Here is a 17416-nt window from a genome sequence, read left to right as displayed (position 1 = left end):
CAACATCATCAAGGTTATTTTCTCAGGCATGACCAAGCTCCTTCCCTAGCCACTGAGGACATTATGCATCTGTTTTCACAGGCTGACCTTCATGTGTTAAAGCAGTGGATAGACCCTTAAGTAGCCTGATTTTATCGTATCCTGTTTATTATAGGCTGCTGCTGTAATAATAGATACTAATTTACACGCATAAAAAGAAGGTGGGCTGAACAGAGTGTTTGTGTGGTTGATTTTTTTTTTCTTTAGGCTAATTCTGTACTTAAATTGATATAGATTTGAGGGTAGATTTTAAAGTTGGTGGTGGTGGTGATGGGGTGGGGTGTTAGGTTTGGGCCCCAGAAATACTTGGTCTGGTCCTGGATTCATGCACATTCGCGCTTCATGAAACCAGGCTTCAAACATGTAACACACACACTGCACTGTGTCAGGCAGGCGTCCAGTCAGAATGGAAAACAGAAGAAAAATAAAAGGTAGACGAATAATAACAAGATGATGATGATGAGGATGATGATGAGGATGATGATGATGCGTCCTCACTCCGTGACACAGGGTGGCGGTAATGTAGTTATCCAACGGAGTGGCTAATATTCAAGCAGACGAAGAAGAAGAGGAAAGAGGAGAAGGTTGATATGATATTTGCGTCCAAGGGAGACCTCACTGGGACGGGACAGGTAACGCAAACCATTTATCGGCGGAGGCTTACTGTCAAGGTAACTTACATGTCTGTTGTCTATTTTAATAGTATAACACCCAGGTTAACATATTAGTGCGACGTTAACTAGCCACGGGAGCGTTTTACCGAGAGCTGTCAGCGGACAAGCGGAGGGGCTTGGTCGGCTTTTGACAGCCATGGAGCAGACTAGCAACTGCACTGCAGCCAGCGTTAGCTCAGCTGTCACCGCAGATGCAGAATAATGTTACCGGTGTTTGTGAACAACACGACGGAGACGGCGTTTCAAATTCACATATTTCGTTGTTTGTGTCGCTGTGGCAAATATAGCTTCACTGCAACAATGAGCTAACTATCGCCAGAAATGAAAAGCGATAAACGTTAACGATGCAAAATGTTGACAGACGCTTCAAAGTAAGGAGCCAGACAGCAAGGATGGAAAATGTCGTTAATTTTAAATTAATTAAATTATCTTGTCGGCTAACATCAGTAGCATGAGTGCCCAACTCAATGCCTAACTTGTGTCAACATGACAGTGTAGCTTTTATGGAATATAACGGTATGTCTTTTCCCTCCTGCAGCTGAAGATAATTAAGTTGCTGTCAGACATTAATTCCCCACAGTATGTGTCTTCTGATATCACCTATCCTCTGCTTACATTAGCAAGGGTTATGATTATCAGTCATCTATACATCCTTTGTCCAAATGCGTATTGTTGGGGTTGTCCTGGCAACAGCAGCCCAAACGACCCTCGGCCCAGCAGCTTCCTCCCGCTGAGTCTAGGTGACTTTCAAGTCCTATTATGTGGTCAGAGGAGAAATGTAAAACTGTTTACTCCTGTTCTGGGTCTTCCAAGGTTGTGTTTGCCCACACAGGCCCAGAAAGTCACCAAAATGGAGGGCCATGCAGGTGCCAGAACCATCTTGACTGGCTTCTCTCAATGTAAAGGAGGATGGATTTGATACAGAGCTCATTCCCTTGTGGTTTGAGGCCTGCAGAAAATCCTGCAGACACACTGTCATTAGTTCATCCTGACCCTAGGTCTTGTTATATATCATTGAAAGTGAAAATTGAATATCTTTGGGGTTTGAATGGTTAGTTGGACAAAATAAGCAATTTTTAAATGTCACCTTGGATGCTGGGAAATTGTGATGGGCACTTTTCATCTCTCTCTCTCAGCATCATGGTCCAATAGAAGCATTGTGTTACTGCATCTGATTCCACTAAGAAAAGAGCACATGTTATCGCTTTGTATGAGATGTGACCCAGTTTCACAGTCAATCCCCCTAATATCACAGACTTTTACTTTTCCACTGATCGTACACCGCGCTACCAGTCATTGATGTTGTTTTTTGATGTATGAAGGCTATTGTTTTTATCATCAGCATCTAGGCCTGCACATGAGCCCACCTGTGAGCCTTTATGATTTTATTTTTTATATCTTATTGTAAAGTTGTTGGGATATTTGGCTCAATTTAGAGCGAGTAATTGATAACAAGTAATATAAGATGTTAGTGGTTTGTGCATGTTTTGAATGGATTGACATTTGTGAACTGCATATTGTAGGCTACATAAATTCTGAAGCTAGCTGGGCTGAAGAAAAGAGAGCCAAACTCAAGAGGTGTCCTTAATGTTTGTGTCCGACAACTTGAGATAGTTTGTAATCAGTGATAGTTGCGCCTAACATTGCTAGTGGTTGCATGCTGGTGGTTGTCTGACCGAAGAGCCCATTACTATATCAATGCTTGCTGTTATTTTTGGCCAGAGTGGAAACCATATAGCCCCACAGGCCTCAGGCAAGGCAAGAGAGATGAGGCGCTATGACTGTTGACTACAGTCAAAGTGGCATGCTCACATGTTTAGCAGGCTGCAACTAGCATTCTCTCACTCATGCTGGTTCATGTTTTTGTTTAAGTTTTACTAATAGTGTCAGCCATGACTTAACAGTATGGAGATTTCTATTCTTCACTTCAACAGCAGATTTCAGTGGTTAGTTTACCCTCAAACTTCAGTGTTGTGAATGAAAAGTCATAAGAGAAATGCATTTGTATTGAAGGCACAGATTTCCATCAAGTCTGAAATACATTAGAAATGATTCTTTCTCGCACTAGCCTTGCCTTTTTTAATATAGTTCAGAGTTGTTAGGATGAATGTGCTTTATCTTATGTCATGAGAATGTCACACAAGCAATATTCCCATGAAATTACCCACTAAGCTATGAATGTTGACCTCCATATAGTGACTGTCATGGGGACTGACACATTTTAACGTGCATTTAATGATTTCGGTCGGTTCAGACCTGATAACAAACCTACATATTATTGATTAAAATGCAAGCTGGGAAAATTAAAATCTGTTTTTCTTAGTTCCGACAGTGCTGTTCCTTTGGAGATCTAGAATTTCCTCTCGACAGCAACAACAGGCTTGCTTTTTATTTGTTTGGAAAGCTGACAAACTATGCAGTCAGGCAGACTGGGGGTTAGGTGAAGTCCAAGTCATCCTTCTACAGGATTGTATGTCAGAGCATCAGGTGATCAACTTTGAGAGGATTCTGACTGAGACAGAGAATATGAATGAATTGTCAGGAGGGATCAAGTTATAATCACCCATGTGCCTAATTTCTCAAAGCAGGTTTTGGCTTTGACCGGCCATATTATGAAACTAATACTCTTAAATGAAGATGGACAGAAATGTCTTGATATTGTGCAGCATAAAGGCTTGTGAGACAAAAGTGCCCTCATTAGTGTGGTTGTGTTAGACGTAATCATAGGGTGAGCTGAACTATTTCAGTGATACCCACTGGGCCTGTGGCAATAGCCTGGATGTGCTGTATGCTGGAATAGGGCCAACACTAAGGAGAAAGCTGATACCTTTACCGTGAATTTACTTGGCAGGAGAACGCATTAGAACATTGGCTTTCAGCAGCAAATGTTGCCTGTAAATTGATGATGAAAATAAAAGTGCCTTTTCATTATATTAATCAAGTGTGAGGGAGTGATAGTTGTGAATTATATAAACTTGCCAATACACAGGCCTCATTAGCTCTTCTGATCATATTTCCCACCTTTTTTCAGGTGTCCATCAGAGTATAGATAATGCTCAGACATGGTGCCTTGTCAGACCCATGTGTTGCTCAAGTGGCAGGAGCACTTCAATAGCTCCTGGGCAGCAGAAGACAGCGTACAGACAGCCAGGAGGCATGGAGCTTCTGTGCTCTACAGTAAGCTTCTTCACAACAAGGAAGTGGTGACTCTGGCCCAGCCTGTTCAAGAACTCGTTGGCCCACGCCTGCCAGACTTCGAGTGTGAGTCGAGTGCCTCAGAGGAGAAGGAAGAGTACCTGTCATCCCTGCTTCACAGCCAGCGATGGCTGGCTCACCGCATGCTGACGCAAACCTCCTACACCTTGGGCCTCCACCAGAGGCTGGTAGTTCTGCAGAGGATTTACTACGCACTTCACAGCAAATACCATGACAAATTCCGCGTGCAGCTGCCCTCCCAGTCCACAGACAGCGGGGCTGAATGTGGGCAACTTGAGCTGGCCTCAGAGCCTTGCCTGCCAGTGGGAGCATCCAAAGTCAAGTCGGGTACAGATGTTCTGATAGAGATGGGTGTGAGGACAGGTTTGAGTCTGCTCTTCTCATTACTGCAGCAGAACTGGAGATATGCCGCCTCTGTCCATCCTGAGTCGGTGCTTTGCAATGACGTGCTTGCCACGGCGTCCTCGGTGCTAGCTTCGCTACCGCCACTCTCTCTGGCCAATGAGAACAAGATCCCGTCGGTGGGGCTGGACTGCCTGGCACAGGTGGCTGAATTCCTTAAGAAGACATCAGTGAGCAGTGGGACCGGTGGGGCAGACCCCACTGGTCGAAGGCTAGCACTGGAGCTGCTGCTTGGCCTGGCCATGCAGAGAGGGTCTCTGAAGTTTCTGCTGGAGTGGGTGGAGGTCGCTTTGGCTGCTTCCATGTCCTCCTGCACCTCTACACTGTCTTCCTCCTCCACACTGAGCTCGCAGCAGTCAGCTGGTGTGGGCTTTGAAGTCATCCATCAAACCCTTTTCCAAATGAGGCAATATTCGGTATGTCACATGTTATTCTATATATGTTATCTTCCTTTTACTATATGTACCATCAACTCTGCTCAGCCATAACCATTATTATGAACAACACCTGGTGTCTATGTCATGGATGGTTGGCAGCATTTATCAAGCTACCTTTAAAAGGACTGATTTTATATCCCTTTGTCTTGACATCAGGATAGAGGAATTTGGATTTATTAGTTTATAGAAGTTTAACATTTCCAGACCATAACATTGGATCATATGCTGTAATGTATAAATGCATTGGTTAGCAGTGGTTAGTTCATACATTTTGATGTATCTAACTTTGAACATACCAATAAATGAGGCCCTTTGCCTGTTAAGAAGGAAAATGACTCTTTACTGCCACATCCATCCCTGCTGTAGACTGTCCTTTTTATTTGAACAGTCTCATTTAAAGCTCATAGTGATGTATTAGTCTGCAGATAGGATTAGGATTGAGTCAGTCTTCTTGTCCTCTCGAGATATGCGTATTGAGTCATCCTTAACAGGCTAATCAGCTTTGCAATATTCTGTGCAAATGACAGCCAGGGCTGGGTACTGCCAACAACCTCATGATACTGTACATGATAACAGATTTTCAGATTGTAGATTTAAGAGTTTGCATGTACAGTACATCCCACATATAAGCTACAATAAAGATCTGAGGGATCACAGACCTTTCAACACAATTTAGTTTCGGTTTCTGGTGAGAGGAAAAAAGAGGTAAGCAACCTGCTGCTCTCTCTCCAGTAACTTGTGTCTCCGCTGACAGCTGTGTCTTTGCCGCTTTCTCATTCTTGACTTCACCCCCTATCTGATCATGCAGTGACATGTCTCTGTTTTTGGGAAGCGGCCCTTCTTGTTCTGATATAGGGTTTAGAATAATGAGCACCTATAGCACCCTAGGAATGTAAGAAAACTGATTTACCATAAATCCAAGCCAACTTAATATATAAAATATTGAGTTATATTAAGAATACTATGTTGAAGGTTAAACATGTTTTTTTTCCAGGGTTTCCGTGGAGACTCTGTCAATACTCAGGTGCTGAAGAAGGATGCAGATGGACTTTGTCGGCTCTCCCAGGCAGCTCTCTGCCTCTTTGAGGAGGTAACAGTGAATTTAGTCACATACTGTAACATGTAGACACTATTAACACCTGTTATCCTTTCCCAGTAACTGATTCAAAGAACTTCACCTTCCTTCCCTTTGGCAGATTTGTAACCTAGCATCCTACTGCCTGTGCTCCTGCAGCACTGATGCAGCTTCTCCTGGTACAGAGAGTGACACAGTCATGGTGTATGTGTGGGGCAGCAACAGCAGCCATCAGCTGGCAGAGGGAACTCTGGAGAAAATCCTGCTGCCAAAACTGACACAGGGCTTCAGTGATGCTCAAATGGTATGACTACACATAAGCACCGGACTAACACTAACCACATTATTCCCATTTCACGGGTTTACTTATTTTTATGCTTTATTCATTATCATTATTCATATTAAGTCATTACAGTTTAGGATTTTCAATATATTAAAAGAACACTATATACTACTTATATACACTACAAATATAAAACATTTTTTTATATTTGGTAGATATTTCTTCTCCTTTTCTCATATCAATTTAAAGAAAATCTCTCTCAGTTGAGTAGGTGGTCCCTCTATGTGGCCCACAACACCTCAGAATGGGGTCTTAGTGATCGGCTCTCAAATGTGTCCTCAATGTGTCTTGGGTGTGTTTACACCTGCACTTAGAGCAGTATCAGCAGTAGCAGCATGTTAATGCCAGGTCTAAACAGGGCAATAGACAGACTATTTACCTTTATCATCATATATATTTTTCAACTACTTTTTTTGGTATTTTTTATATCATACAAAGTTGTACACATCCATCTCCAGTCCGTTTTGTTCTTTCAGCAAAAACATACAGTATTGTGCAAAAGTTTAGGCAGGTGTTAAAAAATGCTGTAAACTAAGAATGCTTTCAAAAATATATATCAATTTACAAAATGCAAAGTGAGCGAACAAAAGAAAAATCTAAATCAAATCAATATTTGGTGTTACTACCCTTTGCCTTCAAACCAGCATCAATTCTTATAGGTACACTTGCACAAAGTCAGGGATTTTGTAGGATTATAGTCAGGTGTAAAATCAACCAATTATACTACACAGGTGCTAACGATCATCAATTTCACATGTAGGTTGAAACACAGTCATTAACTGAAACAGAAACAGCTGTGTAGAAGGCTTAAAACTGGGTGAGGAACAGCCAAACTCTGCTACCAAGGTGAGGTTGTGGAAGACAGTTTCATGTCAAAGGTCATACACCATGGCAAGACTGAGCACAGCAACAAGACACAAGGTAGTTATACTGCATCAGCAAGGTCTCTCCCAGACAAAGATTTCAAAGCAGACTGGGGTTTCAAGATGTGCTGTTCAAGCTCTTTTGTAGAAACACAAAGAAACGGGCAATGTTGAGGATCATAGACACAGTGGTCGGCCAAGGAAACGTGCAGCAGATGAAAAACACATCAAGCTTATTTCCCTTTGAAATTGGAAGATGTCCAGCATTTTGTTAATTGATGAAAATAAACTATTAACACTTCTTAGTTTACAGCATTTTTTCACACCTGCTTAAAACTTTTGCACAGTACTGTACATCATCACACCATTTGTCTGTTTGTTTCCATTCAGCCAGCATCAAATAGCCATAATCATTTTAGGAATTTTGTGCTACTTGTATTATAAATCACATGTGCCACATACACCAAAATCACTGCAGTTTATAGTATAGACTTCTGTGTGCATTTGTGGGTGAGAAAAATTGAAAGTGTGCCAAAAACTTTAAAATAATATTATTCTGCTGCATTGCATCTCATCCTTTTAAGGTTCTTACTTTTATCCACTTGGTTCTTCTTTTAGATTGAGGCGGGTCAGTACTGTACATTCTCAGTATCTGCAGATGGGTCAGTGAAAGCATGTGGAAAAGGCAGCTATGGCCGCCTGGGCCTGGGGGACTCGAACAACCAATCCATGCCCAAAAAACTTGTGCTGGAGCCACATAGGAACATGAAGAAAGTGTCATCCTCCAAGGGCTCTGACGGTCACACTTTGGCCATCACTGTAGAGGGAGAGGTAAGAAGTAAAAATGACTGCTGCAACTGAAATGACCTCTGATTGCTCATACATATTTCAAAGGTTTGTAGACTGTAGTTTCAACAGTGAATTTTCTACTCTGTTACATAATACAAATGAGTAATGTTTTTTTTCTGAATTTATTAAATAAATAGAGCACATGTGAGTAATAACTACATTTCCACTTCCTCTATACGTATTTGTGAGATCGTAACTGACGGTTTTCTAGTAATAATAGTAAGATTTTAAAAATATTTCTTGCAGGTGTTCAGCTGGGGTGATGGAGAGTATGGGAAGCTGGGCCATGGCAACAGTGCTACACAGAAATACCCCAAAATCATACAAGGACCGCTATTAGGCAAAGTAAGCATATAGAAAACACATCCGTTTACAGGGAGTGGCCTTGTACATTTATTCACGTTTTTCAAAAGGCATGAAGTGATTTCACTTTCTTTCTTTTTTTTTTTATATATATATATATATAACCTTGTCTCTGCCAGGTTGTTGTTTGCGTGTCTGCTGGCTACAGACACAGTGCTGCTGTGACTAATGATGGAGAGCTATATACGTGGGGAGAAGGGGACTTTGGCAGACTGGGTACGCACCTTATTTCTATAGTTGCTTGTGCTTATTTGGCTCAACTTTTTCAAAGTGAAATCAATCCTCTGGTATGTTAGCAACATGCTATGTTTCTCCCCCCTGACCAGGTCACAGTGACAGCCAGAGTCGGAACGTGCCCACACTGGTAAAGGACATAAGTGGTGTGGGTCAGGTGGCCTGTGGCAGCTCCCACACCATTGCTGTGGCACAGGACGGACACACTGTGTGGTCCTTTGGAGGAGGGGACAACGGTATGTTGACAGATGACATGGCAGCTGGAAATCACACACTTAGTGAAAGACTTTCTTTTGTGCACAAATTATAAAAATTAGCTTGAGCAGAAAATCAGATGCTTTTTGTACCTAGACAGAACCATCGCAGTATCATGTGTGGTCTATCATAACAGAAATATCTTGAGCTAGTAGGGTGTGATACTGGTACTCAGATATGACTCATCCTTGCAGGTAAACTAGGTCATGGAGACACCAATCGTGTGTATCGCCCCAAGGTCATAGAGGCCCTGCATGGATTCATCATCAGGAAAGTGTGTGCTGGCAGCCAATCATCTCTGGCCCTTACCTCTGCTGGACAGGTGAGATGTGGCATTTTGGGTCAGGGATGATTTTTCAAGGTCAGAACTGACCAGTGGTTTCAATTTAATAACAAAGTTTGTAACTATAGCTCTTTGACACATTACCTTACCTTACACACCACTGATCTTGTGACAGAAAATAATCAAATAAAAGACAAATTTGAACAAGGCTCAGCTCTCTTTGTTGGCAAGCTTTTATTTTGAAGGAACATTCTAACATCACTGTAGCCATTGTTATCTGTCACTCTCTGTCTTTATCAGCACTTGATATGCTCAGACCAAATAATGTATTTGCATTTGATTACATCCCAAATACAAGGACTAAATGTCAATAATTTTAATTTTTGTTCATGCAATGTTATTTCTTTAGGTGTTTGCATGGGGCTGTGGCTCGTGCTTAGGGTGTGGCTCCTCTGAGACAACCTCTCTGAGGCCCAGGTTTGTAGAGGACCTGGGTATCACCAAGATCATTGATATCTCTTGTGGAGACAGCCACTGTCTGGCTCTGTCCCATGGTAAGATACCTTCAGCAGTTCATAGTTACTGAGATGATTAGATAATTATTCAAAAAAACCTTGCTTTTAGAATATTTTTTTAAACTCAGGGTAAGAATGATCATTTTTATCTTTGTAAATGGGATGTTAAAATTGTGATCTGCCCTTCTTTCATCAGAAAATGAAGTGTATGCCTGGGGGAACAACACTATGGGCCAGTGTGGGCAAGGCCACACTTCAACACCCATTACCAAACCTAAGAAAGTGCTCGGTTTAGAGGGGGTTTCGATCCAGCAAATCACTGCTGGCACCTCTCACAGCCTGGCTTGGACTGCAGTTCCAACTGACCGGTAAAGCCTCAACTTTATATATTCTATTCTTTTACAATGTAAACATCCAAAAAAACAAAATCTCATCTGTGTAGCATCAGTTATTTTTAATTGACTTGGTCTTTTTCCAGGCAACTGGTAGCATGGCACAGGCCCTTTTGTGTCGACTTGGAGGAGAGTACATTCACCTACCTGCGCAACTTCCTAGAAAGTTACTGTGATGGCATCGGGAATGACACACCCCCTGCTCCTTTCTTAACTAAAAGGTACGAAATCACCTTACAATTACGCTAACGTACTCAGTTACCTCAAAGTTGTATTTTATTATTTGTGTTTGAAAATATTCAGTGTAGAATCATACAGACAAAAAAAGTTCACCACCACTGAGGAGGACACATTGACTCACTTTCCACTGAACCCACACTCCTAATGTTACACTGTCTTTGCCTCAGGGACCACCATCAGTTTCTTTTGCTGTGCATGAAGCTGCTATCCATCCACTTGTCTTTGGCCCATGCTGGGGGCACTGGTGCCATGGTTTTGGGGGCTCAGAGCAGACCCCTCAGAAATCTACTCTTCAGGCTCATAGACACCAACATGCCGGACTCCATACAACAGGTAAACTAAAATGCTGTCCATTTCTTAATAATTTTATGGTCACATATGACAGTGGGATTTGGAAGGATTGGTGCCAGGATAATAACTATATAACTATGTAGTGTCTAAATCAAAGTGTGATCTAGGTTGTTAGTTAGTTATTTGCGCTAATTTAGTTTTATTTATTGTTTGTTGTAAATACTTCCTTTCCCTTGATCACCATGTGTATTTTCATATTGTGCTGATATTCCTCTCCATCCTCAGGCAGTTTTGAGCACGCTGTCCATTGGTGCATCTTTGCTGCTGCCTCCACTGAGGGAAAGAACAGAACTACTCCTCTCCCTCCTTCCTCAGGGCCCTCAGAGCTTGAATGTCCTCTCCAAAGGCCAGGTATGGGCAAAAAAAAAAAGAATAATGTGTCATTATTTGCAGTGATGTTTATTATGACCAACTGTGGTTTATATGCATTTTGTCAAGAATCTGGTCCATATAGAAGATGTTTGTGTAAATGCAAGGACACAATTCAAGAACATGTATTCTGCCGTGGCTGCTTGGCTTCCCTCATTTTAACTATGACTCTGATCCAGAGAGTTGGCCAGGAATTGGATGGAGCTAGCAAACAGTGTGTTTGTCAAAGTCACAGCGCCAACTCGGAGTGTTGCTAGGCAATATGTGAAGATTGCTTGAATGTTGTGAAAATGTGTTGATGTCAGAACATTATTTCTTCACTGCAGAAATGTTTTTGGTAACCTCACAGTTACATGATCAAATACTAGACAGTTCTCTCTTCCTCTTTCATCTCCATCTTTCAAAGCGTCTTCAGTTAGACATGGTCCTCAGTAGCCTTCAGGACCAGAGCCATGTAGCTTCTCTACTGGGTTACAGCAATTTTGGGGAGGTGACAGCCCTGGGACCGCCTATGACACCTGCTATGTCAGCCCGGCCGCCCTCTTCATCAAGCTCCGTTGAAGCCTATGACCCACTGCATTTAGCAGAGGTGCTCCTCAGAACCCTGCTCCTCAGCATAGGCTTTTACACGGTATGGAACCGAGGACCTCATGTGTTCGTGTGTAACTTTGTATTTTGGATGGGGGAGAGATTTACAGAATGGTTTTTGGGCATTTGTAGTGCATTGTTTCACTTGTACTGTTTCTTTAACTTCTGGACATTTTGTTGCACATTGTTAGCATTCAATTAGAGCGATGTTCCTGCTCCTCCATGTTCATTTTCTTCCTGTGTGTGTTCATACAGGAGCGAGCATTTGGGGAACTGGAGAAAAACAGTGACAAACAGCTTTCAAGTGATAGCCAGGGACAGACTGATCCTCCCTGTCACTTCCACCAGCTGCTGTCTGGACTTCACAAACACTTGCTCGCCCATTGCTTCATCCATTCCAGCCCTGAGGTACACTAAAGTAACAACTATACAAAATAAAACAATATACAACAAATAAAATGTACAGTGCATTATTATTACAGAAATAACTAACAGGAAATGGCCCATCCATTTTTTCAGTATAATAGTAATAATAATAATAATAATAATAGTCTTATGCTGACAGGTCTTGTATATTTAAACTGAATATTTTACCCTGAGCTCTGTGGTGTTATAAGCTGCATTTGTGTTTATAATGATTCCTCTGTTTTGCAGGATGACAGCAGTGTAACGCTGCTTCGTGAACATCTTTACCTGCTGCTCCCCTGTGCTGCTGAGACACTCAGGAGATCCACCAAGCTGCTGAAGGAGAGTTCCCAGGATAAACAAATCATCAAGAAGCTGAACAGTAAGAATAAAGGCTTGAAACAAGTGTGCATTATTATAGCCTAGATACTCTGCTGTCCCACATATTATTTATTGTTGTTATGTGAGTTGTTTGCAAAGATCTTGATGGTTCTTTTAATCACACTCACAAAACATCACGGAAATGATTTTATTTTCCTTTTTATTATTTAATGACCAGTGGAAGGGCAGGTTCAAACAGATATCTCTGTATATACTTTAGTGTTGTGTGCCAAAAACAACATCAGGTATAATTATTTTTCTTAACTTATGTATATAATGGCACTGTTAGGTCTACAGAATTTAGAGTGTAGAGTTGGATCAGTTAACACTGAGATGTTAAGTTGATCTGATGAGAAGCACATAAACACATTCAATAAATGGATTTTAAAATCTATAATTTAATCCTCTACTTTGCTTCTATATCCGTTTTCTGGCTGTAGTCCTCAATTTTATCAGCAAGTCTAATCCCCCTCTCTCGTCTCACCCCTTGTCCCAGTGGTGTTGTACAACTCAGTGGCTGGCAGCCTGCTGTGCCAGGTAATGTACTCCTTGCTACTGCTCCCCCTGGGAACAGTTCAACCTCTCCTGAGCCATTTACTGGCCTTGTTGGAGCACCTCAATGATTTCAATAGGTTGCTGCCAGAGACAGGCCTCCTGGAAGAACAAGAACTGGGGATAGAGGCTCAAAAAACCTGTTCAGGTTAGTGCATTTTGACCTACATGCTTGACCCACAGATTTGACATGTATATAGTTTTTTTTTTTTTTTTTTTTTTTTTTTTAAGGGGATGGCACATTTTTATACTTTAGATTCTTCTTGGAAAAAATATAGAGTAGTTTCACAATGACAAGGGGTCTTCTCTACAGATAAGAGTGAAGAAAACACATGCCTTGGACAGCAGCCACAGGAGGAGGAGTGCAAGTGGGTTTGGGTGTTGGACCTGGAACGGTCTGTAGCGTTGGCAGTCGGCCGCTGCCTTGGTGGTATGCTGCAAGGTCCGCCGCCCTCGCTCCAGGAGAAAACAGCAGAGTTCTGGCTATCAAATGTCCTCCTCAGGAACGGCCTTGAGATGGACTTTGAGGAGCTGGGTAAGAAAACAAACTGCTTGCTCTCCATGCATTCACGTGTGCTAATGTCTTGGCAAGCCAACTGAAAGCAGTTGTCATCCTAAGATTGATGTTGCACCAATGTGTCCACATTCTGTTTGGTTTGTTATGGAGACTATTAATGAGTGAGGAGGGATATTTGTTTTATTAGGTAGTTGACAGTAGAGCTAGATAAGAAACATGGGGATAGAGTGAATGGGATTATAAACAGCAACATTACCTAGCTCACCTTATACGGTATACATCTTAGACCAGGAGACCCTGAAGGGCATCTGCAACTTAAAGTTATAGCTTATCCTGTGTCCCATGTGACGCTTTGTCCTTTAGACTCCAGCATGGCATGGCTGACTGAGGTCGTGCTTCTGGGCAGCAGTGATGCCAGGCTTGCAGAGCTCAATCTGAATGAGGAAACCAGGACTTTACTGGAACTGGCACTGGGATCCTCCAGAGGACCTGCAAGTGGACTGTGGCAGAAGATGGAGGAGTATGCTCACAGCAAAGGTATTTTCACTTGCACATTTTTGTTTAGGTGAACGAGTGTGTGCCTGTTTTTGAATGTTTATAATGTAAATATCCAGGTGATAATGGACCAACTGCTGATTTTTAAAATCTTGCTTGACAGAACTGTCAAACATTATCACACTTGCTGTGGTCATTTGCTTTACAATATACTTAGATTAATTAAAAAAATTCAGATCTTTAGGCTGTGTATTTTTCCTGTTTGTCACTTTGTTGTAATTGAGCTGTATTGTTTTGCTGTGAGAGCAGAATGGGAGAGCGGAGGCTCTTCAGGCGACTGTTTGCTGCAGACGGTCTGTCGCTGCAGTCTGGCTGCTCTTCTGAAACACACAGGTCTGCAGAATGAGGCCTATTGGCAGGACAGGTTAGTAATACAAATGTAATATTTACTGAAATGTCTTCTCAGTACTTAGTTATTGAAGTTTATCCATTTTGTTATTTTTAAAGGACGGAATAATGTGAATTAATTGTTGCTGTATAACATCTACAGTCAAACAATGCTAATTATCCACTCTATTTCTCCACAGATATGATCCCTGTGAGAAGCTGTTAGATGTCTATGAAACCGTTTATAAAATCAGAAGCACTCTGTTGGCACATAAAAACTCTACAAGGACGTCACAGGTGCAGGCTGCTGCCAAACAGGTACCATTACTTAAATGAAACAATTATAGAGCAAAACTGAGTGATTTCTAAACAATATATAGCTTAATATTTGTACTGAAAAATTATGATTGGCCTTGTAACAATTATTGCACCTTTACCTTTTGTTTCATCATTCATTTCTCCACTATATTAAAAAGGACTCAGACATCATCTGATTAAAACAGAGAAAAGTACATGTATTTTACATATTTATTAAAGCTTATGTTTTTGCTTTCTTGATTTGCAGACCGCTCAATCTCCCCAAAGCCCTGATACAGACAGACAACAGCCAGGGACCTCGGTGGAGCAAGCGGGAAAGGATCACGAGCAACAGTCAGCAGGTCACTGTAGCCGGGAGGTGCAGGTGACCTCACCTCCCACAGCCAACCACAACCAGGAGGAGGTTGCAGAGGATGATGCATTTGGCAATAGTCGTATGTGCATGTCAGGTTAGAAACGCATATCTCTGTTTCTAACTTACCCCTGTGATTTTAAAAATTTGCTTTGTTTTGTATCTAAAAGTTTGTAGGCTGATGCAAATAGAACTACAAGTTACATGCACAGAAGTCATCATTACAACACATCTGGTTCTCAGGTGTCTTTCCTGTCTCTGCAGAGGTCCTAGAATCATTCATGGCCACCCGGGAGGCCATGCAGGTACAGCAGAACGTGACAGTGTACGAGTCATTTGGCACTTCCACCCTCCCCAGCAGCATGGAAAGCCCCGTCAGCCCAGACAGGGAGCCAGATCTTAAGCAGCAGTGGGAGAAGCACAGGGAGTCTGAGGAAAGCTTGTCTTTCCCTGCTGCCTGCCATCTGGTGGCGTCCCGCTGTCTCTTCCTCCTGCTGGGGGTCAGGCCTGCTTGGGTGGAACCCAGCGAAAGGGAGAATATTCAGGCTGTGAACAATGGGGCAAGGTAGAGTTTAAGTCAGGCAGTGCATTTGTTTTTGTTTTTTGTTATAGAGCTGCTGTGGTTTCTGTGAACTGAATTAAATGTCCATTCACTTTCAGGAAATCAACAGAATCCTTTACGGCAGCTGCTGATAGCCGAAAACAGGTTAGTCTTGTACAGCACAAGCACAGTGCAGCTCATTGTGGGTTTATACCTCCTTATCAGTGCTAACATACTGTCCTTGTTTCATTCAGTCTGACCAGTCCAAAAATACCTTGGGATCCACCAAAAATAAAATGGGTACGTATAAATATTTGTACAATTTGTGCATTTTTTTTGAAATGTCATAAACTACAGTCCTGCATTATTGAATGATTTGCTTATATGCGAAGATTGATACCACTCTCATATCTGCCATCTAAATATAAGTCTTCAGCCAGCAGCCGGTTAGCTTAGCTTATTATAAAGATGAACAGCTGCAGCCTGGCACAGTCAGAACCCTCTGTAAAACCAGAAATTGTTATTTTTACACTTCGGTTTTGGTATGGATTGATTAAACAAGATATAACACGATATAACGGAAGCAAATATTTTCCAAATTGATGAACTACTGAACAATGTGTATGTGTGACACCAAAAAGAGATGGACTCTTTTTGTCAGTATGAATAAGTCTCTCATGAGAAATTTTTTTTTTTTTTTTTTTTTGTCAGTGTGAGAAATCACAAGTATTTATTCATACAAACATTGAACACTGAATGATTAACACCACAAAAGGTGTTGAAATATTATATCAGAAAAGACTGAGACAATGTTTGCCTTTGTTCCTCTGCTCTGTGTCTTCCAGGCTTACCTCTGTGCTCCTTGGGCATCATGAAAGACGCTTGGGATCGCCTGCGGCAGTGTATCAGCCCGACCGCGACCATGTCCCAATATGGCAACAACACTTTGCCAATTCTCAACCAGGTGTTCCACTTTGTATGTGGAAGCCTGATCCACTTATCATCCTCCTCGCCATCACTGCCGGGTGGACAGACGTGTAGTCAGGCGGATCCGAAGGCCATTACCTTTGCTATACTGCAGCAGCAACAGAGGGCTGAGGTAATTAGATTTTTCTTTTTTATATTAAAAGAAAAACTTAAAGAATGCTGCTGAGGATTTAGACCTCTGTAGCACCTCCAGCTATTTGTTTTACATATTGTTAATTAAATGAGATGTAATCAGCCACATAGGCCCAAAGGTAGGTGGAAATGATTTAAAACCTGCAACAAGATTTGCAAAATGCAGCTCTGGAAATGATTTGGAAGACGTAATGGAGTTCTGTGATAACATGTGAAGGGCCTATCTAACTAAAAACTATTCCCTTTGTCATGGTCAGATGCGTCTAGAGGCCTTGTGTCAGATGTCATCCTTCCTGTCCAAGATGGAGGAGAAGAGCAGCGGGTTCACGGTCGCGTCTCAGTTTCCTGCGTTATTGCAGTCCGTGCAGCTTCAGTTCCTCTCTGGATGCTTTGCTTTGGGAACCCAAATCATTGGCTCTCACTCTGGAGCTAATTATGAGATGCAGCATTACATGGTACATCTAGTAATCATGTTATCAGATTGTTTGTGCAGATGTTTATGATTAGTAGAGATGAAAAGAAAGAAAGAGAATGACTATTTAATCCAGCCGGATGGAGAGAGGGGAAACACTGATATTATATTTCATGAATTTGCTGTTGTATAAATTACTAGCCAATCCCTCTCATCTCAATCCAGTCTGGTACACATTCAGCTTGTATGGATACGCAGAGAGAGCTACAGTCTGCAGCCCACAACTTCTACCAGCAGGTGGTGCGTGTCCTCAGACAGAGGGTTCTGTTTGAAAGAGAACATACAGGTTTGTTTGTGATTATTTCGTTTTGCATCTATTTAGCATGTTGGAGTTTCATATGAACAGCACTGTACAACTTGTCCTTGGCTGTTTCTTCTGCAGTTTTCAT

At 41.9% G+C, this 17416-nt stretch overlaps 1 protein-coding gene across 1 annotated transcript in view; it reads left to right on the top strand.

Annotated features, from left to right (window-relative positions):
- The first annotated feature begins 3775 nt into the window (after positions 1–3775).
- The window catches only part of LOC111234694 (probable E3 ubiquitin-protein ligase HERC1), a 45157-nt gene continuing 31516 nt past the window's right edge, over positions 3776–17416 (top strand). Inside the window, exons 1-28 of the mRNA XM_022762850.1 lie at positions 3776–4747; positions 5763–5858; positions 5965–6147; positions 7668–7880; positions 8145–8243; positions 8381–8477; positions 8588–8731; positions 8945–9072; positions 9443–9587; positions 9745–9916; positions 10027–10161; positions 10348–10513; positions 10757–10882; positions 11307–11531; positions 11744–11896; positions 12143–12275; positions 12771–12955; positions 13172–13361; positions 13707–13880; positions 14148–14262; positions 14426–14543; positions 14791–14992; positions 15160–15460; positions 15556–15601; positions 15691–15736; positions 16282–16535; positions 16813–17010; positions 17193–17313. Of these exons, the coding sequence (XP_022618571.1) occupies positions 3776–4747; positions 5763–5858; positions 5965–6147; positions 7668–7880; positions 8145–8243; positions 8381–8477; positions 8588–8731; positions 8945–9072; positions 9443–9587; positions 9745–9916; positions 10027–10161; positions 10348–10513; positions 10757–10882; positions 11307–11531; positions 11744–11896; positions 12143–12275; positions 12771–12955; positions 13172–13361; positions 13707–13880; positions 14148–14262; positions 14426–14543; positions 14791–14992; positions 15160–15460; positions 15556–15601; positions 15691–15736; positions 16282–16535; positions 16813–17010; positions 17193–17313 (5137 nt within the window). The remainder of the gene's footprint in view (positions 4748–5762; positions 5859–5964; positions 6148–7667; positions 7881–8144; positions 8244–8380; positions 8478–8587; positions 8732–8944; positions 9073–9442; positions 9588–9744; positions 9917–10026; positions 10162–10347; positions 10514–10756; positions 10883–11306; positions 11532–11743; positions 11897–12142; positions 12276–12770; positions 12956–13171; positions 13362–13706; positions 13881–14147; positions 14263–14425; positions 14544–14790; positions 14993–15159; positions 15461–15555; positions 15602–15690; positions 15737–16281; positions 16536–16812; positions 17011–17192; positions 17314–17416) is intronic.

Source organism: Seriola dumerili, unplaced genomic scaffold (assembly GCF_002260705.1).
Source record: "Seriola dumerili isolate Sdu_G_001 unplaced genomic scaffold, Sdu_1.0 BDQW01000450.1, whole genome shotgun sequence".
In the NCBI taxonomy this organism is placed as follows: domain Eukaryota; kingdom Metazoa; phylum Chordata; class Actinopteri; order Carangiformes; family Carangidae; genus Seriola; species Seriola dumerili.
The sequence above is the reverse complement of the archived record's forward strand: the minus strand, read 5'-3'. Positions and strand labels throughout refer to the sequence as shown.